General features: G+C 42.4%; 2 protein-coding genes across 3 annotated transcripts in view; one reads left to right on the forward strand and one right to left on the reverse strand.

Moving 5' to 3' along the window:
* Positions 1–12476, reverse strand: part of tln1 (talin 1) — a 43756-nt gene extending 31280 nt beyond the window's left edge. Inside the window, exons 1-13 of one of the 2 annotated variants that reach the window (XR_009525397.1) lie at positions 12208–12476; positions 4869–5030; positions 3686–3783; positions 3387–3516; positions 2995–3147; positions 2767–2909; positions 2318–2445; positions 2134–2194; positions 1690–1794; positions 1423–1578; positions 1213–1314; positions 799–875; positions 8–188 (exon numbers count right to left, since the gene is read on the reverse strand). Coding sequence is in view for 1 of the 2 variants with exons in the window: in XM_060050522.1 (XP_059906505.1) it covers positions 8–188; positions 799–875; positions 1213–1314; positions 1423–1578; positions 1690–1794; positions 2134–2194; positions 2318–2445; positions 2767–2909; positions 2995–3147; positions 3387–3516; positions 3686–3783; positions 4869–4998 (1464 nt within the window). In the remaining variant the exon portion in view is untranslated. The remainder of the gene's footprint in view (positions 1–7; positions 189–798; positions 876–1212; positions 1315–1422; positions 1579–1689; positions 1795–2133; positions 2195–2317; positions 2446–2766; positions 2910–2994; positions 3148–3386; positions 3517–3685; positions 3784–4868; positions 5031–12207) is intronic. The other variant, XM_060050522.1, reaches the window with a different exon arrangement.
* A 4006-nt stretch (positions 12477–16482) lies between these two features.
* purg (purine-rich element binding protein G) lies at positions 16483–23314 on the forward strand. Its single transcript, XM_060050523.1, has one exon. The coding sequence runs from the start codon at positions 16895–16897 to the stop codon at positions 17930–17932; it is 1038 nt and encodes a 345-aa protein (XP_059906506.1). The 5' UTR covers positions 16483–16894; the 3' UTR covers positions 17933–23314.
* The last annotated feature ends 306 nt before the right edge of the window (positions 23315–23620 follow it).

Below are 23620 nucleotides of genomic sequence, written 5' to 3' on the forward strand. Positions count from 1 at the left end.
GTCTCACCAGCGGTGGCATGTGTCCGCGGTGCATCTGCCCGCTGGTGATGTGCTGCTTGGCCTGGGGCATGGAGCCCATCTGGAAGTTCTCTGGGCCACCGGCGCCAGAGCGCATGATGGCGGGCAGGGCCACCGAGCCCGTCTCCACCCGCCCCATCGTGTTGAACTGCTGCTGCATGACCGTGGACCTTCGGAGGGGAGATGGTCCAAACTGATCGGTTTAGGTGGAAGCAACCCTGCACTGTCTCTGAAAACCACTGAGTTATGTATTTAACCGAATGAAAATGATAGCAATACTACTAGCATAGTGAAGGTACATTACTACTAGCATACTGAAGGTACATTACTACTAGCATAGTGAAGGTACAATACTACTAGCATAGTGAAGGTACATTACTACTAGCATAGTGAAGGTACATTACTACTAGCCTAGTGAAGGTACATCACTATTAGCATACTGAAGGTACATTACTACTAGCATACTGAAGGTACATTACTACTAGCATAGTGAAGGTACATTACTACTAGCCTAGTGAAGGTACATCACTATTAGCATACTGAAGGTACATTACTACTAGCATACTGAAGGTACATTACTACTAGCATACTGAAGGTACATTACTACTAGCCTAGTGAAGGTACATCACTATTAGCATACTGAAGGTACATTACTACTAGCATACTGAAGGTACATTACTACTAGCATACTGAAGGTACATTACTACTAGCCTAGTGAAGGTACATCACTATTAGCATAGTGAAGGTACTTACTACTACTAGCCTAGTGAAGGTACTTACTTCTTAGGAGACACAGAGTCTTCCAGCATGGTAGACTCCTCATCTCCCTCTAGTCCGAAGTGGTCTTTACTTTTTTTCTGTGTAGACATTAACAACAATATTTGTTGAACATATTTATTAATTATTATTTATTGACCTTAGCATAGCATAGTGTTATTTTTTCCACTTTTCAAGTGTTTTTTGTTTTAAATCGATGATGTACGTGGCATCTATCTATCTATCTATCTATCTATCTATCTATCTATCGATATATACACACACACATACCACACACCAAGTAGAATGGGGTATCCAGGTTTTAATCTCCTCCACTGAGCAAATGCATCATTTATGTCCTTAGGCTGTGTGTGTAAATGCATCATTTACACACACAAAATGATTTGCATTCTCAATGGACACACACGTGTGACTTACCTTTTTGAGGATGATATCGATGTAGCCAGCAATCAACTGAGCTATCTGTTCACCCTCAGTGGTCTGCACTGAGTAGTAACCATCTTGATAGTCACCAAAGTCCTAGGTTGAGAGACGGCATTAATGAAAGAATGATCAACTATTGAATGAAGATTACCCTCACTTTTTGATTTAAGAACATTTCCATCGATAGGCAAACAGGAGGCCCACCAGAGTAAAGCTCTTTGGGGAGGCAGCCCAGCGCTTGATGTTGGTCAGGTTCCACTCCTGGATCACCTCCTTGGTCTTCTCGTCCACCCTCATCACACACTCCTTGGTGATGCCCAGCAGGCGCGGCACCAGCTTGTTCTTCCCCTTCATCTTCTCCTGCAGAAGGTTGGACCAAGGTAAACGTTAGAATGTGTGTCATCACATGTCAGGTGACATCATTTTAAATCCTGGCCAACGTGTGTGCCAGCTTTAGTGTCCTGGATTTACCTTCACAAGGAAGAAGGACACGCCGTACGTTTTGAGAGACCTAGCGAGCTTGACGTAGCTGACTTTAGCCTCGATTTCTGTCATATTCTGGGAGTTTTTGTGTGCCTTCAAAGAAAATAAGTTGTCAAATTGTACCATTTCATTCTCCATGTTATGCATTTACTTCAATTACAAAACAATTACACATTAGTTGGAATCTTAGTTTACAATTTTATTTAAATTAAAAATATTTATGAATCACTGCTTCAAAAGCAAAAAAAAACAAGATGACCTGATAACAAAACATGTCATTGCATTGTTAACCCTCTGGTACAGTGACATGAGGGAGCACCGGTTAACCACTTTACATGCCAGTTACTTAACCGGGTTGCTACCTGGTTTCTAGAGAGCATGTAAACACGCTGACTGAAAAGGAATGTCAAGACCAAAAAGCCCAGTTCTTACCTGGAAGATCCTTTTCTCTCCTTTCTGCTTAATATACTCTTTTGGCAGGAACTCTTTTAAACTGAAAAGGGAAATGTTGGATCCAGAATTATTAAAACGGCTAACCAACCAGACATTATAACATATTATATTAAATAGTTTCCATCTGTTGGTCAAACTTCAGTAAATAATGCACATGTCTTACTCCAAGAATCCCGGCTTATGTTTTATCTCATTGTGGTCCCCAAACTGGATCTGACATTGGAAGCCAGCAAATTCACATGCCTTCTCAAAGGAAACTGGGTGGGATCCATTCAGGATGTCATCACGGGCCTAACACGCGCGCACACACACACACACACACACACACACACACACAAACACACACACACACGACGCACAAGAAAGAACAAATAAATAAGCATGATTAAACAACATCTAAATGAATAGTACACACTAAAACACTGATCTTGTATTGCAATACTCTTTCTATTTCCCCTGTAGGGAAATGACTGAACCTGTGGAATTCACATCAAATAACACTTTAAATACACACACATCTTCAAATAATCCCAGATGAATGAATAACATTGGTTTAGCTTTAGCTTCTATGATAGTCGTGAGGTAGCGATAGTGATTCAGTGAGGGACGGACCTGAACGTAGAGCAGGTTGAGCTGGACCGGGTCTCTGGAATCCACATTCTGGTCCGAATAAAAGAACTTCCTCCTCAGCAGCAGCATCTCGATCTCCTCCACACCCTGCTCCCTCAGTGTTCTGCCGTGGTCCAACCAGTTCACTAGAGAGGGGGATCCATGGCTTACTAACGGTCTGGATCAACCACAGTGTTTTACGTGATGTTAGATGATCGAGAAGGGCCTCACGCTCATCGTCTGTGTGCAGTTTCTGCTTCAACTTCTCCATCTTCTTGTCGTCTCGTAGTAAGGTCTTGTCCTTCTTCAGAGTCCCCATGGTCTCCTCCTTCTTCTCCTCGCCCATGTCCCGGACCAGGGAGTACTCGTCATAGTTTGTGATGCCTACATGTAAAATGGAGTGAGGTTAAAACAAACGGCTGGACGACGCCATCGCAGAACTCAACTCCTTCCATAAAACAAACAATCGATTAATAACACCAGGTTTCCCCATTCCCCCTCCACTCTCTTTCCTAGAAACTAAATATAAACCCGACATTAAAAATAATGCATTATACATGTAAAAATATCGATTTTTAGACGGGCAAAGTGTGGCACCAGGAACAGAAAGGTGAAGTGCTGACCTATTCTGGCACAGATGGTCATAAGCATGTCGCTGACGATCTTGGAGTCGTCCACCATGACGGTCTTGATGGTTCCGTCCAGCATACGGATCTTCAGGGGACGCTGCTTCTTCTTGTACTCCAGGGTGTCCTGGAGGCCGCGGTATACATTAGTAAAGGTTCAACAGTGATACACATCACTATCACATTTCAAATGGGGGCCAGACTGGTCAGAGACAGCAAGCTAAGAGCTACACAGCTTTATCGATCTTAGATTATACTATGTTGATGTATGTTAGTTTGCAGGTCTTTTCACTCACCCCGTTCCTCAACATGTAGTAGTCCAGGGCCTTGCCTGCCTCCAGCCAGATTCCCTTTTTGGGATCCTCATCCGACAAGAACAGACTGTAGTCGTTGGCTGCAAAAAGGCACAGCAAGTCTTTTCATTTTCGTCTTCTGCAAACACTTTTCATCTCAAGCAGGCATTTATATTTTAGGAGTTCTCGCTAGTTCCGCTCTGCCCAGAGATACCAATTAGTGGTGATTTGTTCACCAGGACCAACATCAGGGCAAACACTGCACCATCAAACTATATCAATCCATGTGTCTGCGCGTTGGTGTTCATTGTGGTTTCCCCTCTGAAAGGTTCTAAGCCCTTCCCTGTGTTGGTTCCAGCCCCATATTGGTCTCCTGTGCTCCGTGTGATCATGTATGGCCACATGTTGCCTATGAGTCACTGTCAGCATCGTGGATAGCTGGGGACCACACTGACCCACTGGTCATTCTGACAGCTGCACACACGCTCATGTCCTAGTGAAAAAAGCACTGATACATTGTTGATAGGCTGCCAAACAAACATTTAAACCCACTCATTGAGTCGCATGGCCAGTTATGATCAGTACACCCAGAGGGCGGCCATGTTTAGAGCGCTTCGCTCAAACCAGTTACGTATACAACCAAGGCTGTTTTAGTCAACACGACACAAAGCGACCCAAGAGGTGGATTTAAATGTTTGCTTACAGCGCATCAACCAGTCCCAGTGCATTATTCATGAGGACACATGTTGCACACTTCTCAGCCCTGGGCTTACCTTAGCACAGGGATGAGTTAAACCTGAGCCCTGGGCTAGCCATAGTGTGGAAACTCATTAAACTGCTTCAATGAATCCCATGTGAAAATTGTAAATGGTAAATGTCTAACCAGTGGCCACTCAGATGCCCAATATTCACTGATTCATTGCACACATTCACAAAGGTGAAGACGACGGAACCCAACACACAAGGCGACAGCCAGCTCGTCAGAAGCAGTTAGTGTGAGGTGCCTTGCTCAGGCACACCGCGACACTCAGCTAGGAGGAGCCGGGGATCCCGCTCTACCTCCTGAGCTACATGCCGCCCCAACAACAGAACAATAGAAAAAATCCTATTGTTTTGGTTCTTTATTTTATTTTTTTACCAGAAAGACAAAAAAGGCAGATTGCATTGGAAAAGGAGCAGTACTCACGCTGGCCCAGCTGGGCTTCAGGGACTCGTTCCCTGATGATGCGACAGGCATCAAACACCATGGTGGACGGCTCAAACTGCATGGTCTTAACCACGTTCCCCACACCGATCTTCAGTGACAACGCCACCATGGTTGCGGTTCTCGCTTGTTCCCCAGTTGTTCCTGGAGTTGAAAGAGGAACAATGATGACAGTCAGAACAACACAGACACAGGAATCAACAATGCTCTGGCACAATGTCAGGATTGTATCTTACAAATATCGTTGGTAGGGTTCGGGATTTGGTTTTGGTTTAACATCAGTTTTTCATGCGCACTAGACAAGCCTTGTTGCAGCTAAAACTAAGGTTTTAAAGTATTAAAACTAAAACTTTTAATAAATAATGGCAAAATTGTTTGGGAACTTGAATACACATACTGGACAAAGTGTGTAACATCTAAAGTTACATTAGCTTAACATTTAAACAAGGTTGCATAGTGATGGCATGTGATCAGAATAATGATACAATAACTAACACCCTATTCCCATTAATCAATCCTTCTGGCCTGGATGCAGGGACACAATGCAAGTATTTGCTCAAAAGTATTTGGCTGTCATCACACAAGGTCTTCAAACACAATGTATGAAAGAATAGATATTCATGTAGACCAGAAGGTGAGGATGTTGGTTTGCTTGAGAGGGCATAGGCATGATTTAATTTGAGTGTTATTTCTTAGAAAAGGCCTAACCATCCTCAAGCTATTAGTGAGTAGGGGATGGATGGCTATGCTTTTACTAACAAATTAAAGCTCTTAAATCATACCAATCACCGTTACACCAACCCCAGTAAAACGTGCTGTGACAGTATTGGTTTCTCTCAACCTTCAACCAAGGTTTGTTGTGCCACTGACTTGCGCCAATGTTGCAAATGCTTTCAGATCGGAAAGTAAATTGTTTGGGCTTTAAGGGGAAACAACCCTTCCCAGTTGTGAATCTGGTTTCATGATGTAGTTCTTGATACCACTGCGTAATACCGAGGAATCAACACGGCCTATTGGCTGCAACGCGGCACCCGCCCATGAGCTCAATATCGACGGCTTATGAGGTCAGACCACGCTGCCGGTGGGGACACAGGTTGCCACAGGTTCCTGGGAGGTTCATGTCATACCAGCCATGTGTGCCTTCAACATTAGCCAGGGACGAAGGTAGTTTGGATAACATAAATTATGAATATGTTCTTCCAATCATACCAGAAAGGGGACTGGCAGCTAAAAAAATCTCTCAATCCAGTGACTTGGTCCAGTCTGCCTTGCACCATTGCAGCTGAGGCAGTAGAACCTTTCACTACAGTGTCCTTGTTACAATGTAACAAGTCACCACACTGATCCATAATGTGACTGCATATTGGTACGTCATAGTGAGTTGCGGCGTAATGTTCATGCCAAGTCAAACTTTATTGATTCCAAGTAACAAGATGTGGGCAATATTTGGCAGCTCTAATTGTGTTTCAAATTGGACAATAATGTCAAATGACTTGTATGTAGTTTTCAACCATATTAGGGGCCTTCAGTTTGACAACATTTGTATCACATGCCCAACCATTTTGACATTTGAAGCTATCTTGAAGTCCGCCACATCCGTGCATGACCAGTGTTCCCTTCATCTAATGTTTCTGAGTACGTGAGTGATGCTAGTTAACCGATACACAACAACAATGACTTATCTTTTCCTGCCAGTGAGACATCTGCTGTGTTCAGGGAAATGGAATACTACCATATCAAATACAATGTGCTCTAGTCTGCATTGTACATACTGTACATGTCTGAATAGATTTTCATTAATACTGTAGGACTGTTGTCTACATATATTCTGTGATTCTATGATTTGGCTGAACAATTTTAAGATCATCCACATCACAATTGCAATGCAATTTTAACTAGGAGGCTAAATAAAAGCACAGCGCTCTACAATTAATAAAGCATATTCATGAATAAACCCTAAACAATGTCCGGGTAACTACCTCACATCCAGTTAGGATGTGTTCCTTTATTCTGTATGTGGTCTAGGTGATGATGCCTATGTAGGGGACTACTATGGTATCACTACACATCCATAACATACAATATATCAGCCATATTTACTTTGCTTTGAGCCACAGAAAACTGCCCCCATTTGAAATCATTGGCTTGGATTAAAGAATCAAAAGTCTTCCTTGTCCTGTTATAGTGCTAGGAGATGCATAGGATATAGTTTGAGAATCTAAACATCACAAATGTCTTCGTCAATCGACGAGTTTAGTAGGATAAAGAGAAAGAGAAGAAATAAATAATGAAAGAGAAAGCAGGCGAACATTTGTTGTATGGGTTCAATATTTAGGACACGGGCATTGGTCTCCCCCCCAATAAAAACATGAAATAAGCAGATTACTTTTATTTTGAAAACCTCCTAAAATTTTCCTGATAGGGCCTAAAAAAAAATTTTGTTTGGTTCCGGTTTCCGACCGACCCTGTCAATTTATGTGCGACCCAAAAAAATGTATGAGCTTTATAAAAAAAATAATAATAATTTTGATGCAAACTATAATTACGTTTTGGTACAGCACCTCTTCATTCTGTACAAGGATGAGCGAATTTTCTCTTTTTTAAATGAAAACAACCTACCTATCATTCGCTGCCGCTGGAAAAAATAAAATAAAAAAATAAAATAAATTCCCTACCTACCCATGACCTCAACTGACAACCAACAGGAACCAAACTTTTTTTTTTTTTAGGCCTAGACAGAACAATGCCTTCAACAAGGGTGGGTATTTTGCTTCAGCATTGGATCTTTTTTTTTATATAAAAAAAAACAATTCCTAAAACTCAACATACAAAGAGTACAGGAAAGTAAATCCTTTGTATGTGTGTTCACTCAGCAAGGGTTTATAACAAATCTGAAAAGTTGAACGACGGGAGAATAAATATGTGAAGTCAATAAAGAATGTCTAAGAGCCTAAGGACATTTTATTCTGTTATATTCAATTCAAGTGTTTGACACTGACACGTCCTTTGGGGAAGGTTCCCCTAACTCCCAGCTCAATGTGTGTCCCTCCCAATGTTCAAATGACACCTACTTCCTTCAACCCCCAGCCGCCGTAAACTGGGGATAACCAAATGTATATATGGGGATGGCTCCTAGCGAGTAGCAGACGGAAAGGACCATGCTGAGGGGTCTTCGGGCGAAGGTACTACATGAAGTAGTCCAAAATAAGGGTCTTCTGTTGATTTAAGAAAAGACCGCCTTCTTTACACGTTCCATCTGACGGCGGCTCGCCATGCCATGATGTTTGGGACTGAAGGACAGCACATTGATCATGTTGCATATTTCCGGGCACTTTTACACACTATTGATGTTATGTAGCGAATAGCTTTTTTTGTTCAAGCACAACCATACCATTAAGGACTCCATTTAGAAATACTCTGAACAACAGCATCCCAGTGAGGAAGTAGGAGTTGTCTTTGGCTATGTTTGTAACAGAAAAGGCAAACAGTCCACATGACCAACACCCCCAACAACCAGAGAAACCTTCATCTCACTACTCCAGCTGACCAAGAAATGACCCTATGAGGCCAGGAACAGGTCACACATGATGAAATCTATGGTTAGTTAATGCTGCTTTGAGCAAGATTTTAGAGTTGCAAATAGCGAATACTGTTTCTACACCATTAAGAAGTGTTGATTGCAAGTTCCTGTATTCATGCTACGAAAGTGCTGGGTGCATGCATAGGATTGACTAATAAAATGAGATTAAAAGGTCATATTGGAGAGCAATCTTTCCACTTCACATATACGCTTGGAAAGTAGCTATTTTTGGTTTAGTAATATAAGCTATTGGTCTTTTAAAAGTGGTTGCTTGGTTCTAGATACACTGCTTGAAAATGGTGCATGTGGACATTTAGAGTTATTTGTATCAGAATTTGTTATAAACTAAGTGAACTTACATTCTGAAATGTTTCACATTGTTAAATCTTTATGAACTACAAAGAAAGGAGAACTTGGTTCAACAACTACATTGCATAACATGAAGAAGGAATGGGGTAAGCAAGATAAACAAGGCATTGCATCCCAATATAAAAGACCAATTCCAGAGCAACTGAGACAAAACGTTACCAAAGTACTAAAGTACCAATGTAACAGCCTTGAATTTGAACAGACTTATGATTTTTGATTTACGTATTGTAAAATAAAAAATATAAATAAATATTCCCTATGGTGTTATTTTTCCCCAGAATGTAGGCATAAAAAAGTTCACTAATAAAACAATTCTAGAGCAAGTCTTAGAAATCCTAAGGAATTTATAACAAATGTTTTGTTTCAGTGAGGCAACAGCAGCACACCCTGGCCTGACCAAATAAGGCCTGCTGAGGAACGTGATGCAGATCAGGCCCTCAGAGGACATTCAAAATCACACAGTGCAGATCCCTTCAGAGGGAACCACGCCACATACCTCCTGAGTCCTGAAATAGATTAAACACCAACAAGCCCGCGTTTTATCGGGAGCTCTTGAAAGACATGAATTTAGATAGAATTGGAATGACGCATGCTGACATCATTGCAAGTATTTCAAACATCAGCAAGCGATCTCAGCAACTATGATGTTATCTCATTTAATGTCTTTCATTCCATCAACCAAATTATTTCAGCCTGAAACAGAACTCCCAAATTATATTACTTAATAAACTAAAAACAAAAAACGCAATTAAACCTGCAGACATAACAATGGAACCTTCTAGCCCTCATAATATGATGTGCTGTACAAGCCATCATCTGATGCAATTCAGAAGACATTGGGTTAGACGGACACAGTGCTGGCTCCCTCTTATTTCCAACTTCGCAATGAGAAGATTTGCATGGGGAAATGTGTACCGATTCAATAGTGAGCAGAAAAAATTGACAGATTAAAATAAATTGTCTGGTTCAGAAAAAAGTTGTTGAACGAAATAGGAAGAGGAAGTCTAATATAAATTTGGCTTGGATCAATTTAAATTAGTAAGTTAGGGGGCAGCCATAACGTTCTTAAAATAAAACCTATGAAGAAGGGTTTTAACGGTCCTTTTTTGCGGTTAAGATTATACGCAAATTTTCATTTTGGTTTTAGAAACTTCTTAGTAAGTTTTGTATAGTCAACAAAAAAAGGTAATCCATGCCATTTTGTCCCAGTTACTAAACGAATATTGTCATGTCAAAACAAACTGGTTTAAAATACATCGTCTAACCAGTTTGGGAAACGTTCTACTCTACTCCGAACTCTGGTCCCGTTGTTTTTGTGCATCACAAAAATAACACGTGCTAGCGCCACGGCCGCGTGGACGCCTGGAGCTCCGCCCTGACAGCGGTTAATGTTGCTGGCTGTAACCAGGAGAGATTTAGGATTCTCGGATACACTGTTCTAAAGCCCCAGTGTGTGGAAGTGTGGATGGACTATTAAACAGCGGTTTAGGTGGTGCGTCGGAGGGCTTCTCGGACAGTTTGAATACAGCAATCATTAAAATGCAGGTCACAACTTTAATAAATTATCTGTGTTGGGCGAATTAAAACAAAATCTGTTCAGGAGGAAATATAGGCTTGTGCTACTGTTAATCATTTTAACATACTGAAGTGTATAATAAGCAGAATATAATCAGTGGGCAACAAAAAACCCAGAAGCCACCTTCAAAGCCCCAAGGTATGTTCGCTGAACAGGTAACTCTTCACAGACCACTCCTACATCCACCAGGCTGTAGAGAAACTCCCCTTTGACTTCATGACAGGAACCCCAGGGTTGAGGTTCTCCCACTGCCTGATTTGGAGCCAGGAAAGCCCAGATGAATGTATGTACAGTGCACTGTGCCACACTAGTTGATTAGATGTAGTGAACTCCTGGGTACGACTCATTAGGAAATTAATACTGGCCCTTTTTCCATCTTTCCAACTTATCGTTTTTTGTATCATGAAATGTTGATAGCGTATTAGGTCAGATATCTTGTTGCGGGCCATATCCTTATCAGGGAAACCCAAGTGCGGCCCTGGTCAAAGGTTGAGAAACACCGCCAATAGGGCAATATTCCTCCCGTTGAAACAAGTCAAATTGTTTTAAAAGCAAGCATGTCAGTTGAGAATTGTGAGTACGAGAGAACAGTGGACACAAATGTGTACAAGACTTCTCATCATAAACATAAACTACTGCAACACATTCCATCAGAATCTGTTCAGATTCAATAGACAGAAAAGACCACACTCATAGTTGATTTGTGTGTAACGGATAAATAAAGACATTTTATTAATTTGACTGCTTTGCTCAGTAAAGTAGGCCTATATGAAACACAATACTGATATACAGAAACATAAATGTCTTCTATCACAATGTTGGCTTTACCATGAGACTACAACATACTTCTGAACTGCACAGGAAGGGAGTCAATGCAGGGGTTGAATACTGCATTGACTCACTCCCTGTGCAGTACAGAGGCCTGTTGTAGCAGTGGGTGAACACTGCATGCAGTCGTTGAACACTGCATGGCTAAAGTAGAAGTCGATTCGCTGCTGACAACCGGATGCGAATATGCACACGTCAGGGTCTGGGCGGCCAAACGCTCAGTGTCCAATCAGCGAAGAGCTCTGAACGCAGCAGCGCCGTGGGGGCGGGGCTAAAAGTACTGGCTTGGAAGTGAAGTTAAAAAAATCACGCTGCTGCCTCCAGCCATCAGTAAAACAATCGCCTTTAGTGACTCTAGGTGTGTTTACTGGAAGACAGGCATGCCATGTGAACACATTCCTGCTTTGTAAACGCATAGCCCCGGGCTACGGTTATCCCTGAAGCAGGCACACGGAGGGCATAAATTATAGTGAAAAAACAGCCCAGTAGAAACAAAAACAGACTTGTCAGCCCATTTGGGGAATGCGTGGAGTTGGATTGTGTTCAAGTTCTTTACAGTCAAAATGGGGGAAAACCTCAAACTGTACAAGCGCACAGATTACAACGTAAACAGTAGGCCTATACTGACAAACATTTACCAATCCGATATTTCATGTTGCCACAATGTGCCCAATTAAACACATATTCTCGTAAAAAGATGAGTTATTGCACTCCACAAACGAGGCCAACACGTCCCGTGAGATATAGCGGGCCACAACAATGTGTTTGCAAAATTGAACTTCCAACAATAAAGCGACGGCTTTAGCGTTTTGTGTCCTCTCCAGAAATGAGTGATCCACATCGTCGACCTCCACAAGAAAACACGGTAGACAAATGACGTGAAGTTCCGCAGAGTGGAAACTTTTACGTGCCCCGCAAGAACCAAACTCCTACCGAACAGGAGAAAGAAACACTTAAGAAAGACCTACCTGTGTCAGAGGACTTGTGATCGCCGTGTACCCGATGAACTAGTAACACGAAATATGGACGGTATTCGCCTTTTCTAGCGGAAAAATGTTTTACAGGAGCCCAAGAAGAGTAACTATTTCCCTCGGTTCCGTCTACATCCGCTCTTGGAGACAGCGTTAAACTCCACCCTGCAGCTGCTCAGCAGCGGACAGCAGACTGCATGATAGGGCGGTGACTCCACTGCTTCCTATATGGTAACTTCGTCCAGCAGCAACGTTGACACAGTTATAACAGCAATGTCACTGTATTACTGGGTCAACGTCTTTTAGGGCCACAGGGCCACGCCTTAGTTTGCTATTGTACTACTATCTATACTACCTACCTATGTGACATATTGGAAGCGATGCTGCTGCTGGACCATTATACAGTGGTAAACCTGATATTGCTGGCATCACAGTGACTTGACATCACCGTTATCAGCCATGTCTCGGTGTTACCAGTAATGTCACATTTATACCAGCAATGTCCCAATGTTACTAGGTCAATGTCTTTGGGTCACATGGCCACACGTTGGTTTGCTATTGTACTACTCTCTATGCTACCTACCTGCACATATTACACTGTAGAGTAGGCTGAATGATGTTTTGCTGATTACAAGTAGGCCTAGGGATTATGACAAACCTTTGGCATACAATGGCTGTGTAATAAAATGTTTATTTTTTTTTATAATATAACAAAAAGTAATGTATAATAAATTGCCATTGTTTTCCACTTGAAACCAAATAAAGGTCACATGTCTTCTGAAGAAGTGTTAAAGTAAACTTCAACTTAAAATCCTGAAAAACACCAAAGAATCTTGCAGAGGCTGAAACATGCTTGTGCTTCAGTGAGTGTGAGGACCTGTGAACGACGTGCACAGACATGCACATAGATGTCAACATACTTGCATGTACACCTAATGGTTAGCGCGCTCACCAAGGGCGGGACTACCCAAGGAAGTCCCAGTCCACCGCCTGCTCTCTGGTTAGGCCAGGGGCAGCACTCCTCTCAGCCCTCCATTGGGTGTGTTACACTGTAGTTCTCTTTAGCTGGTTCTTGGGTTGGACTGTTACATACTCTTATTGCTCAACGTTGTGTTGCTTTTATTTGAACAGTTTGCTTCTTATTTCCTAATGTTGGACCTAAAGAAAAAACAACTGAACACTGGACATTTTCTGAGTCTCTTCCTCATTTGACAAACTATTCTAACACAGCAAGCGACCAACTTGCTCCTTTGATATAACACATCTTTTCCAGGCATTTCTGATGAATAATTTAATGGTGAAAAAAAACAAAAGGCAACATGTTATTCCTGCTGCGGCCTCATAGTCTCTAAACTGCTTTATTTGGAGTGTCTAAATATCCTCTAACGTTGCTTTGTCCCAAGTCCAGTCTTGCCCTCTCCTTTTGAACTTCCACCTCCCTTTGAAAAGATCTAGGATCAGGCTCTCTAGCCATTTAAGACGTTTAGAGACCAGTGATCTTAATCTCATTGAACATGTCTTACACATGCGTGTTGTATCTTTATCTCAGAGCAAACATTTCCCAGCCACGAGGGAATGTTAGAATTTATTTCCTGTTTCCCCAAATACTTCCTTTTTTTGTTATTATCTACATCCTGTTAATAATAAAAGCAACAGGCTGACTGAGAATGAACCACACTCAATGTAAATGAACAAAGAAAGCCAATGGAAATGTGGGCATACCCATAAAAGAAGAGCTATCACAAATTAACAGAATAAATTGGACAATCATTCAGCCTATTCTATGTACATGTAGGCCCAACTAAACATTGAAGGGTTATTTGCTTCAGTGGGCAGCGGGATAATAAACTATTGTTCTGCTTAAGGGTTAGGGTTTACCAAATATTGAGTTCATGATGCCATTTCAATTACACATTTGTTAGTGCCAACCTAAAGCCCAAGAATGTGTGCCAGACTGGCTTTTTTAGCCTTACTCTACGTTGAAAGTTCAAAATCACTGCGTGTTGGTGACTTGTGTTCAAAAGATTAGAATTCTGTGGCCAAAATGTAATGGAAAAACAGGAGTTTCTTTGATTTCTTGATTTTTTTTAATTAGTTATTACTTTCTAGGAAACTAATAAATCCCTCAACATACTTTACACAGTGGGAGCAGCAACGTAAGGACCTGTCGTGTAGGCCTACAATATCAAGAATACAACTTGAATACAAATAATACTATGAATTATGTGGTTCAAATAGTCCTCACTTCAGGAGAATATCCACTAGAGGGCGACGTTGTTCTTTCCAGACGGGTCGAGGTCGAACTCGTCAAGATAAATCCCCCCGGTGGCCGAGCCCGAGGTACAGATATGTTGATACCACTCACTAGTTACCGCCAACATCTTGCAGGAGCGGGGGTTAATGAGGCCTACACTTGATGTTTCTCAGCTCAGAATTATCAATGAGCCACCTACACATCAAGTCTACTTTAAACAATCATTTGCTATGACAGCCATGACATCATAGCTATCATAACTTTAATACATCTTGTAAACACAAATGAAGCTTCTGCATTTCAATTTTCATTCAACAATGTAAGCCTGTGCCCGCCGCCAACCCTAGCAAACAGAACCTGGTGTTTAAGAGAAGTACTGCCGCTGAACTGAAGAGCCAGGGTTCAGATGGTCCACTGTGGAGGGGTCTGCCGGCCCGCTGAGGACCAGGTGGCGGTCCCCCTGGTGGTAGCACATTGAGGACCAGGTGGGGGTCCCCCTGGTGGTGGCGGTTCTGCTAGCAGGTTGAGGACCAGATGGGGGTCCCCCTGGTGGTAGCACATTGAGGACCAGGTGGGGGTCCCCCTGGTGGTGGCGGTTCTGCGAGCGTGTTGAGGACCAGGTGGGGGTCCCCCTGGTGGTAGCCTATTGAGGACAGGGTGGGGTCCCCCTGGTGGTAGCCTATTGAGGACCAGGTGGGGTCCCCCTGGTGGTAGCGTGTTGAGGACAGGGTGGGGTCCCCCTGGTGGTAGCGTGTTGAGGACAGGGTGGGGTCCCCCTGGTGGTAGCGTGTTGAGGACAGGGTGGGGTCCCCCTGGTGGTAGCGTGTTGAGGACAGGGTGGGGTCCCCCTGGTGGTAGCGTGTTGAGGACAGGGTGGGGGTCCCCCTGGTGGTATCTCATTGAGGACCAGGTGGGGGTCTCCCTGGTGGTATCTCATTGAGGACCAGGTGGGGGTCTCCCTGGTGGTATCTCATTGAGGACCAGGTGGGGGTCCCCCTGGTGGTAGCGTGTTGAGGACAGGGTGGGGTCCCCCTGGTGGTAGCGTGTAACCCTGCCCTGGGCCACTCGATCTCGGTCCTCGGGACCCCTATAGGTGGAGGGCAAACGGCCCCGGAAGGCACCCTCTGAGGAAGGCTGCAGGAGGTGCATGACTTATGCTGGGGTCCCGACAGAAGCGGGTCTATGACCCTCACTGCCAGGGGCTGGACTCTGCTCCGGGTGCCCAGGTATGGGCCTCCTAAGAGGAGAGTCTCTCCCCCACTATCTAACCCACCGGTAGGGCTGGACCGCCGTGAATCGTAGTGGAACAGCCTGAATGTGGTCTACAGGGTGCGGCTATTCTAGAGGAGCCAGGAGGAGGTGATCCAACAGAACCCCCCCCCCCCCCCCCACACACACACACACACACACACACACACACACACACACACACACACACACACACACACACACACACACACACACACACACACACACACACACACCCCCCACAAGACCCTGGGTCCCCTGGAGGGTGGGTTGTGGTTTGTAGGCTATGTACTGGACCCAGACTCCCTCCACATCCCCACTATAGTGCACGGTTTCCTCTGCATTATCATGGACTGGGACTGGATGCTTCCCTATCAGGCCCTGGGTGGAGTCAGACATTCATCACTTCATCATTTATGTGTGCATGTGAATGATTTTCCTTCACGATCATGGGGTGAAACCCTAATAGATGACGAGGGCAATAAACATATTACTATTGTTACTATTATTATGTATAATGTATTTAAAGAGTGTATAGCCTGTATCTATGTCAGAGGGTTGCCTATGCTAACCTGCCACAAGAAAAGATTCGATGTGCAATTCTACATGTGAACCAAATGCATGCGTGTGCGCATACATGTGCTACATATGACATGTTTACCACATGCACACGTGTAGGCGTACATTTGCTACACATGCAGAATCGTCAACAAATAACACAATAGGAACAAACCCCCGTGTTTAAAGCATGTCTCTTTAACGGCTAGATTTAGCTGCTGGGGAGGAGGGGGGGGCGAGGCGAGGAGAGGGGAGGTTCATCGAGTTCATGTGGCTGTCTGAAGCAGAGCCTCTAAACACCTTCACTATTTGACAGACTTGCAATTCTGACAGCCCTAAAAAGAGCCAAAACACATGTCAAACGGAGCTGAAGACTGTTTGAGGTCATGCAGCAAAAACGTCTTAGATGAAATGAGCTGGAATACCCTGCGGTTGACTTTTAAACGGAATCCAAATGGATGGTGGTTACAGTAGCGACCATTTGCAGGTCATTTAAGGTAGGATATCTTTCCAACTCATCACCAGGCTACCCATAAGCTACAACAAGTTGACTTTTTACACACCATCTCACACAAGGAATGGGATAATTGCTCTCCGTGCACGGTGGTACAGGTTCTACACACGATGGCTGATATGTGCTGTAGAGCGATGGAGCGAGGCAGAGGACGGGTTCCGTCTGACGCTATGCCGCGACCTGGATACCCCCAGCACTATGTGCAGCAGACTGGCACCCAGCAGCCAGGGGTAGACATCGAGGAGCTCGCCTCCAAACGGGTGGACATCCAGAAGAAGAGGTTCTACCTGGATGTGAAGCAGAGCACACGGGGACGCTTTCTGAAGATCGCCGAGGTCTGGATCGGACGCGGACGGCATGATAACATCAGGAAGAGCAAACTAACCCTCTCCATGTCCATGGCTCCCGATCTTCGGTACTGCCTGGGAGATTTCATTGAGTACTACGCTCGCATTGGGCTGAGAGGCGCGCTGGCGCCACTGCGGATCGAGGAGCAGAACAACGGCCAGGGCCGCCAACCTGACGCCCACAGGAGGCGGCCGGAGCACCGAGCATCGCCGGTGTCCCCGGCCGGCTCTGCCGCATCCGATGAGAACGCCCACCGCGTCCTGAAGAGCGAGTTCATCGAGCGGGACAATAGGAAGTACTATCTGGACCTGAAGGAAAACCAGCGGGGCCGGTTCCTCCGCATCAGGCAGACCGTGATCAAGGGCCACGGCACCATGGGCTACTACGGCCAGGGCATAGAGCAGACCATCGTGCTCCCGGCCCAAGGGCTCATCGAGTTCAGGGACGCGCTGTCACAGCTGATCGAGGACTACGGGGACGAGGACACCGACGACCGCGGCAAGGGCTCCAAGAATTGCGGCGGCGAGGAGAGTCCGGACCTGCCGGAGGCGGCGTCCTTCCGCGTGGACAACAAACGGTTCTACTTCGACGTAGGGTCCAACCGATACGGCGTCTTCCTGAAGATCAGCGAGGTCAGGCAGCCGTACAGGAACACCATCACGGTGCCGCTCAAAGCCTGGGCCCGGTTCGGGGAGAACTTCATCCGCTACGAGGACGAGATGAGGCGGATCATCTCGTGTCAGACCGAGAAGAGGACGGGCGCGGAGCCGGGGGAGGACGCCGAGGAGCCGGCGGACTAGCGGGCGGCCAGCGGTCCAGCAGTGAGTTGAACGGTGGAGCAGAAGAGACAGAGTGATAAGAACCTAGACATCGTAGCAAATCACGGTCATGATGAAGGATCATGTAATGCAATGCTGTACTGTATGCACTGATGTAGGCTACTGTAACTATTGCCGACTACAACTTTTCTCTTATGCTGTTGATGTGTCCACTGACACCGGTTTCAATTGGTCAGATGAACACCGACCTCGTGTTTTAACATCCATTCACGTTTGAAAAAGATGAAGTCCTAAGCCCGATAAAGGATGCATGAGGGCGTGAAGACGCTGATACTGCACACGTTGGAGTGCATATGGTGCTTTAGTGTGAGGAGGCCCTTGGCTGAGGAGAGATGGCAACTGATAGCTTTTCATCCATTAATCACACCTCCATCCTCATGGACTGGGTAACTATGGTCTGTTCGATTTCTTAAGGATCCATTTGATTGGTAAAGGATCAATATCACGTTTAGGCTACCTATTAGGCCTACCCTTTTTAGACTTCGACATTGGACATCAAAAATAATAAAAGGCCCTTTACTGTCACTTTAATGAGAAAGGCTTGCACCCCAATTTAATCAATTAAACCAATTAATGAAGTAGATTTGCTCTGCCTTGCACAATATATCTATTTTGTATTGCCTTATTATCTAGAGACACCTCAATCCCGACATTATTATGCCTTTGAAAACCTTGTGGATACTTGAAACAAAGGCCTCGAGATTCATATTTTATACATAGATATAATTATGTTTCGTATAAGAACGCATCTTTGTAATTAGGAATCGGTAAAAAAAAAAAAGGTAAAGTTCCTAACTTGTTAATGTTCGATCACATACCAAATTATTTGAGCACAAATAAAACTAATGACCATATAAATCCAGACCTTGCATTCTCCAATGTTTGAAAGAGCGTCTAGCTTCAATTTCTTGACAAACCTTTCATCATGTTCTCCTATGTATGCCTACAGCTTAACAAAGCGGCCTACAATGATGCTGGTCCATGAGATTAATCACACTATGGCTGCCTGGATAAGAACCACTAGTTTGTATTTGACAATGTCAACAGTTCAACATGTGAGAACCAAACGAAGGGATTAGGGGTTGATGATCCAACAATTTGTTGGATCATCAATTTTGTTGTTTGGTTCTCTATGTTTAATACATGTGGTTACAGATGGTCAAAGTTAGGCTACTTTGAATTTTGGGTCCACATGCAGATCTGATTTTAGTTTTCTGCTCAGTGTCGACAATAAAGGCTTATTAGTGGCATGGTTTTGGTGTTTTCCCGAATTGTTATTAATCTTGTTTTAGATGTTTATCTTTCTTTGATTAAGGCAGATAATAGCCTTGAGCAATGGGAAGCCAATGACAGTATTATACATCCACATGTACAATTCATATTGAGGTTATTATCACGCATCTCTCCGAGTCAGTATGTTACTATATTTCCCACAAACCATCATCAGCGTTTTGAGGCCTGACTAATGCTGAAGTTAGCACCTCTGTCTGTTGTGTACAGCAGTGTGTTGCTCACGGTGAGGCGTGACCCATCCACACTTAGATAAACCTCCCTAATGTACAGGCACATTCAGGGACAGACATCTTTTAAAAATATCAATTAATTGAAAAAATTAAGTATTCCAACAATATGGTAAACACGGCTGTTCAATTAACATTTGGGCCAAATCCCCTTCACCTTAAAAAAACCTAAACCACATTCATCTGTTTTAGAGTGCAATGAAATGTGTTTGTTTAATGAAGTTATTGGTGTGTGTGTGTGTGTGTGTGTGTGTGTGTGTGTGTGTGTGTGTGTGTGTGTGTGTGTGTGTGTGTGTGTGTGTGTGTGTGTGTGTGTGTGTGTGTGTGTGTGTGTGTGTATGCCATAGTATAGAGTTAATATAGTGTGAGACTCTGACCTAGCTCCAAACATTCTAAGACAAAGGCCATTTGAAAACCTTTTAATATCAGGACAAAATATTAAAAGGTTCCACTTCCTTTTAATATCTTCAAGTTGGCAGACAATTTAGTCCAATATGTTTCCCTGTTTTGATGGTGCTGGAACAGAGAGTTAATACATAGCTTAAATGAACAGTGATTAGGCTTCCTCATGAATTGCCAAATAGGGTAAAAAGAAAGATAGGCAAACATGTTAATATAGAAAGGGCTTAAAATCTTTCTTTAACTGGATTTTATTTTGTCTTTAATACCACTGTGCTATCAAATCTGCATATGTGCAGATTTTCCAATTTTGTGTATTCCATGTATTATAAACAAGAATGCTCTGAAGTTGTACTATGAAAGGGGATTGTATTTTTGCGATTCCTCTTTCAGTGGTAGGCTATTTTTTCTTGTAACCATGAGGTGATCTTTCTTTGCCAAAAAGTTGTGTATTGTGCTTTGTCTATATTTGCTATTTGCAATGTGTTAACATTATTTTTCCTTTGAATACATTATCTGTCTCCAATATTATTACAGATCTATATGAAAACTAAAAGGCATTACGATAATTAAAGGCACAATTCATGCATTTTCTAATAATTTTAGAAATGGATCATGCCATACATGTAGGGTACAGTAAATAAGCAGTAACTATACAAATCTTAAGATTCACAGTAACACATTTTAAGAGAAGGATAAATCTAGCTAACAAAAATAACATTTTTGTTTCCTTATTGCGAAAATAAATATTTTCAGCTTTTGTTAACTGATTGATAGTTTGCTGAAGATTGACAATCAGAGTTTTCTCTTTTGTCCCTCAAAAGTAAACTTGATTTTTAAACCTTACCCCCATCAATAGTACATAATATTTACTATGTTTGCCCTGACTTTGATAAATGATGCAAAATGCCACCATGTATCTATTCCCTGATTCCCTAATCTCCCCTGCCCTCTGAACGCACAATATATAACTGATGTACATATCAGACAGTGATGTTTGATAGGGTCTTTGTAGGGTCGTTTGTTGATTTGTACCAATAGCTCTTATGGTACAATGAGCTCCAAAACTCCCCTGATCTTGAAGTCTGATTTATAGCCCGATTAACCTTCTAATTGAAAAGTATTGTTTTCGATAAGGATTTAGAGGTTTCTCAATGGCTCCTTCTAGCATTCTTCAACAGCTTTCCTGTGTACTGACGCCTTTAACCAGACGTCAGCAGGGCAGGCTTCCATGCAATGTTAAAAGAGCTAATTCGATACCTGCATCAGAATCAGCCATGAGGACATCATGTAACAAAGGAACACATCGATTCAAAGAAGCAATATCTCCTATCAATTTTCAATAATAACATATATTTCAAAATTTGATCCAAATAAAGCCAAAATTAAAAAGCCAAAGAAATTAAAGATAGACGGGATCATTTCTAAAAACCTAACACCTATTGGGTAACCCTGGAAAAGATAGCATTTTGATTATGGATTCAAATTATACTATATTTATCATTTCCCAAACTTAAAGCTTATCCAAAAATCCCTCCCTACTTTCATATATGTATTCAATGAAGATTTAGCATAGTTTGGTGTACCATACCTAACATTATCAAATTCATCTTGTTATTTAAGTACGGGTGCAGGAATGCCATTATGAGGGCTATAATGGTCAATACATTCATAAACAATGTGCTACAATGAAAAACTTGAGATTTATTAACAAACAGACCTGAAGTTTCAAACCTGAAGCCTTAACACCTTTGGATTGGATTAGGGTTGTCCATTAAAGTAATTGTTAGTGCATGTATCACAGTTTCTCCTTAAGACACCAATCAACCAATAAAGAAGCTAGGTATGACATTGCAAATGTAATAAATGCCTAATTATAAATCATACAGTATCCAAAGCATTAAACAAAAAAAGATATAGATCAAATCTTTGCTTAACATATATACTACAATTAAGATGAAGAGAATGAATAACTGATAAATACTCTTACAATATGGAATAGTTCAAGGAAATAGTATGCACTTTATCAGATTTATATAAATGTTACTATTCAATAGTGGTATTGGACAATAAATAGTGGTGTTGGAGTTGGGCTTGCTATGTGTAACATAAACAAACCTTAATTTCCGTTAAATATTAATGTTATTATTTGTTTCAAAATGTTAAAAGCTGTTCATAAAAACTGAGACTTAAAAAAACGTATGAACAATCATAATGTAGACTTTTTTTTCCAGGACAGTCAAAAAAATGTAAACGTTTTTGTATTTCATCAATAGGTATAAAATTTGTTTGTTTTTTTCAATGTATGCTACTGTACTGTATTCATATTTGGCTTGTAATGTTTTAAGAAGTTTCAATATTTTGAATTATATCCAAGGTAAAGTTTTAAAAAGTTGCATGCCAAGAGCTGGTAATGTAGAATAGAAGATATACTGTATAAACACCAACATGTGTCCATGTGCACATTGTATCGATGCAGCTTAATGCATGCTATAGGGAAATGTCTTGCACCACTGGTAAGTGTTTCTGTAAATCTGTCATTTCTGGTCTATACGGTTATCAAGAAAAAAGAAAACAAACAAACAATGTCTATTTGGAATTATTTTCTTTCCATACATTGCATAATTTTGTTTAATTATATAGGCCTACTAATATGCTAACTTATGATGATGAGAAGGTTAGTTTGGCTAACTTATGACATAATTGTGGTCTTGTAGTTACCTAAATATGAAATCTAAAAGTGTTCATAAACTACCATTTATAATATTCCCTCTTACCAGTAACTTTGATTTGTTAGGTTCCCTGGTGCTCTTTCCTGCCTTTTTCAGGAGTATATGATAACATAAGTCCAGTATAACCAGTGGAGCAGACACGTGGAAATGTAACTCATTAGTGCTGTGATGTGGCGAGAGACTGGTCTCCTCCTATTGTCTTCTGTGGATGAATGGGAAGAATGTGCACAAAACCAGCGGTTTTTGTACTGAAATTATATCAAACTTTCTTGTTAATAAATCAAAAGATGACAAACAAAACCGAATTAGCTTAAAGAGCTTCTTTCTTTCAACGTAAACAGGTCTGGTCATTAAACTCGAGTCCCTCAGAGGAGACAGCCCCCTCCATCAGCTTTGTAAAGCCCTGTGTACCACATGTGCACCCCCCCTGTCCCCTCCAGTTGGAGGGGGGCTGCTCCTTCTGCGGCTTATGGTTCTATTTCTGGAGCCGTCTTGATTTGTAGGCCTGCAGCCAGCTGGGGCCAGTGTATCTCTCTTCAATTAACCATTTACACATTTGGGTTTAGAAATTATAATGATTCCAATCATTCTGATCAGCGAGCGAGTAAGAACCAGAAAGCCACATGTGGCCTGTAAAGCCATTGTGTCAATAGTTACAATAAAGTAACACCTGGTTACAGGTACGTCTTCAAGGATTGTTGGTTTCAGCCTGACTACTACAACACATTTTTACATGTGTTACATGGAGTTAACTGTCAGAAACACTCCTCTCTGACTACCTGCCTTGCTGCCTTGATTAACTGACTTAACACAAACTTTCTGAAACTAGATTAAGATAAAGCTGAACGTTTAAACCATCGTTCACAGGCCAAAAACCTTGGGGTCCTTTTAGTTTCAGACCTTGGTTTTAATCACAAAGCCAGCCTTTTGCCTTCTATGTAATAAAGACAAAGTAATACCATTTTTAAATGGATGCTGACGATGTGATGATTTGGGGC

Source organism: Gadus macrocephalus, chromosome 4 (genome assembly GCF_031168955.1).
Source record: "Gadus macrocephalus chromosome 4, ASM3116895v1".
Lineage (NCBI taxonomy): Eukaryota > Metazoa > Chordata > Actinopteri > Gadiformes > Gadidae > Gadus > Gadus macrocephalus.

Bases quoted from the DNA above. Each gene is read 5' to 3' on its own strand.
- purg (XM_060050523.1), top strand. From the start codon at position 16,895: ATGGCTGATATGTGCTGTAGAGCGATGGAGCGAGGCAGAGGACGGGTT.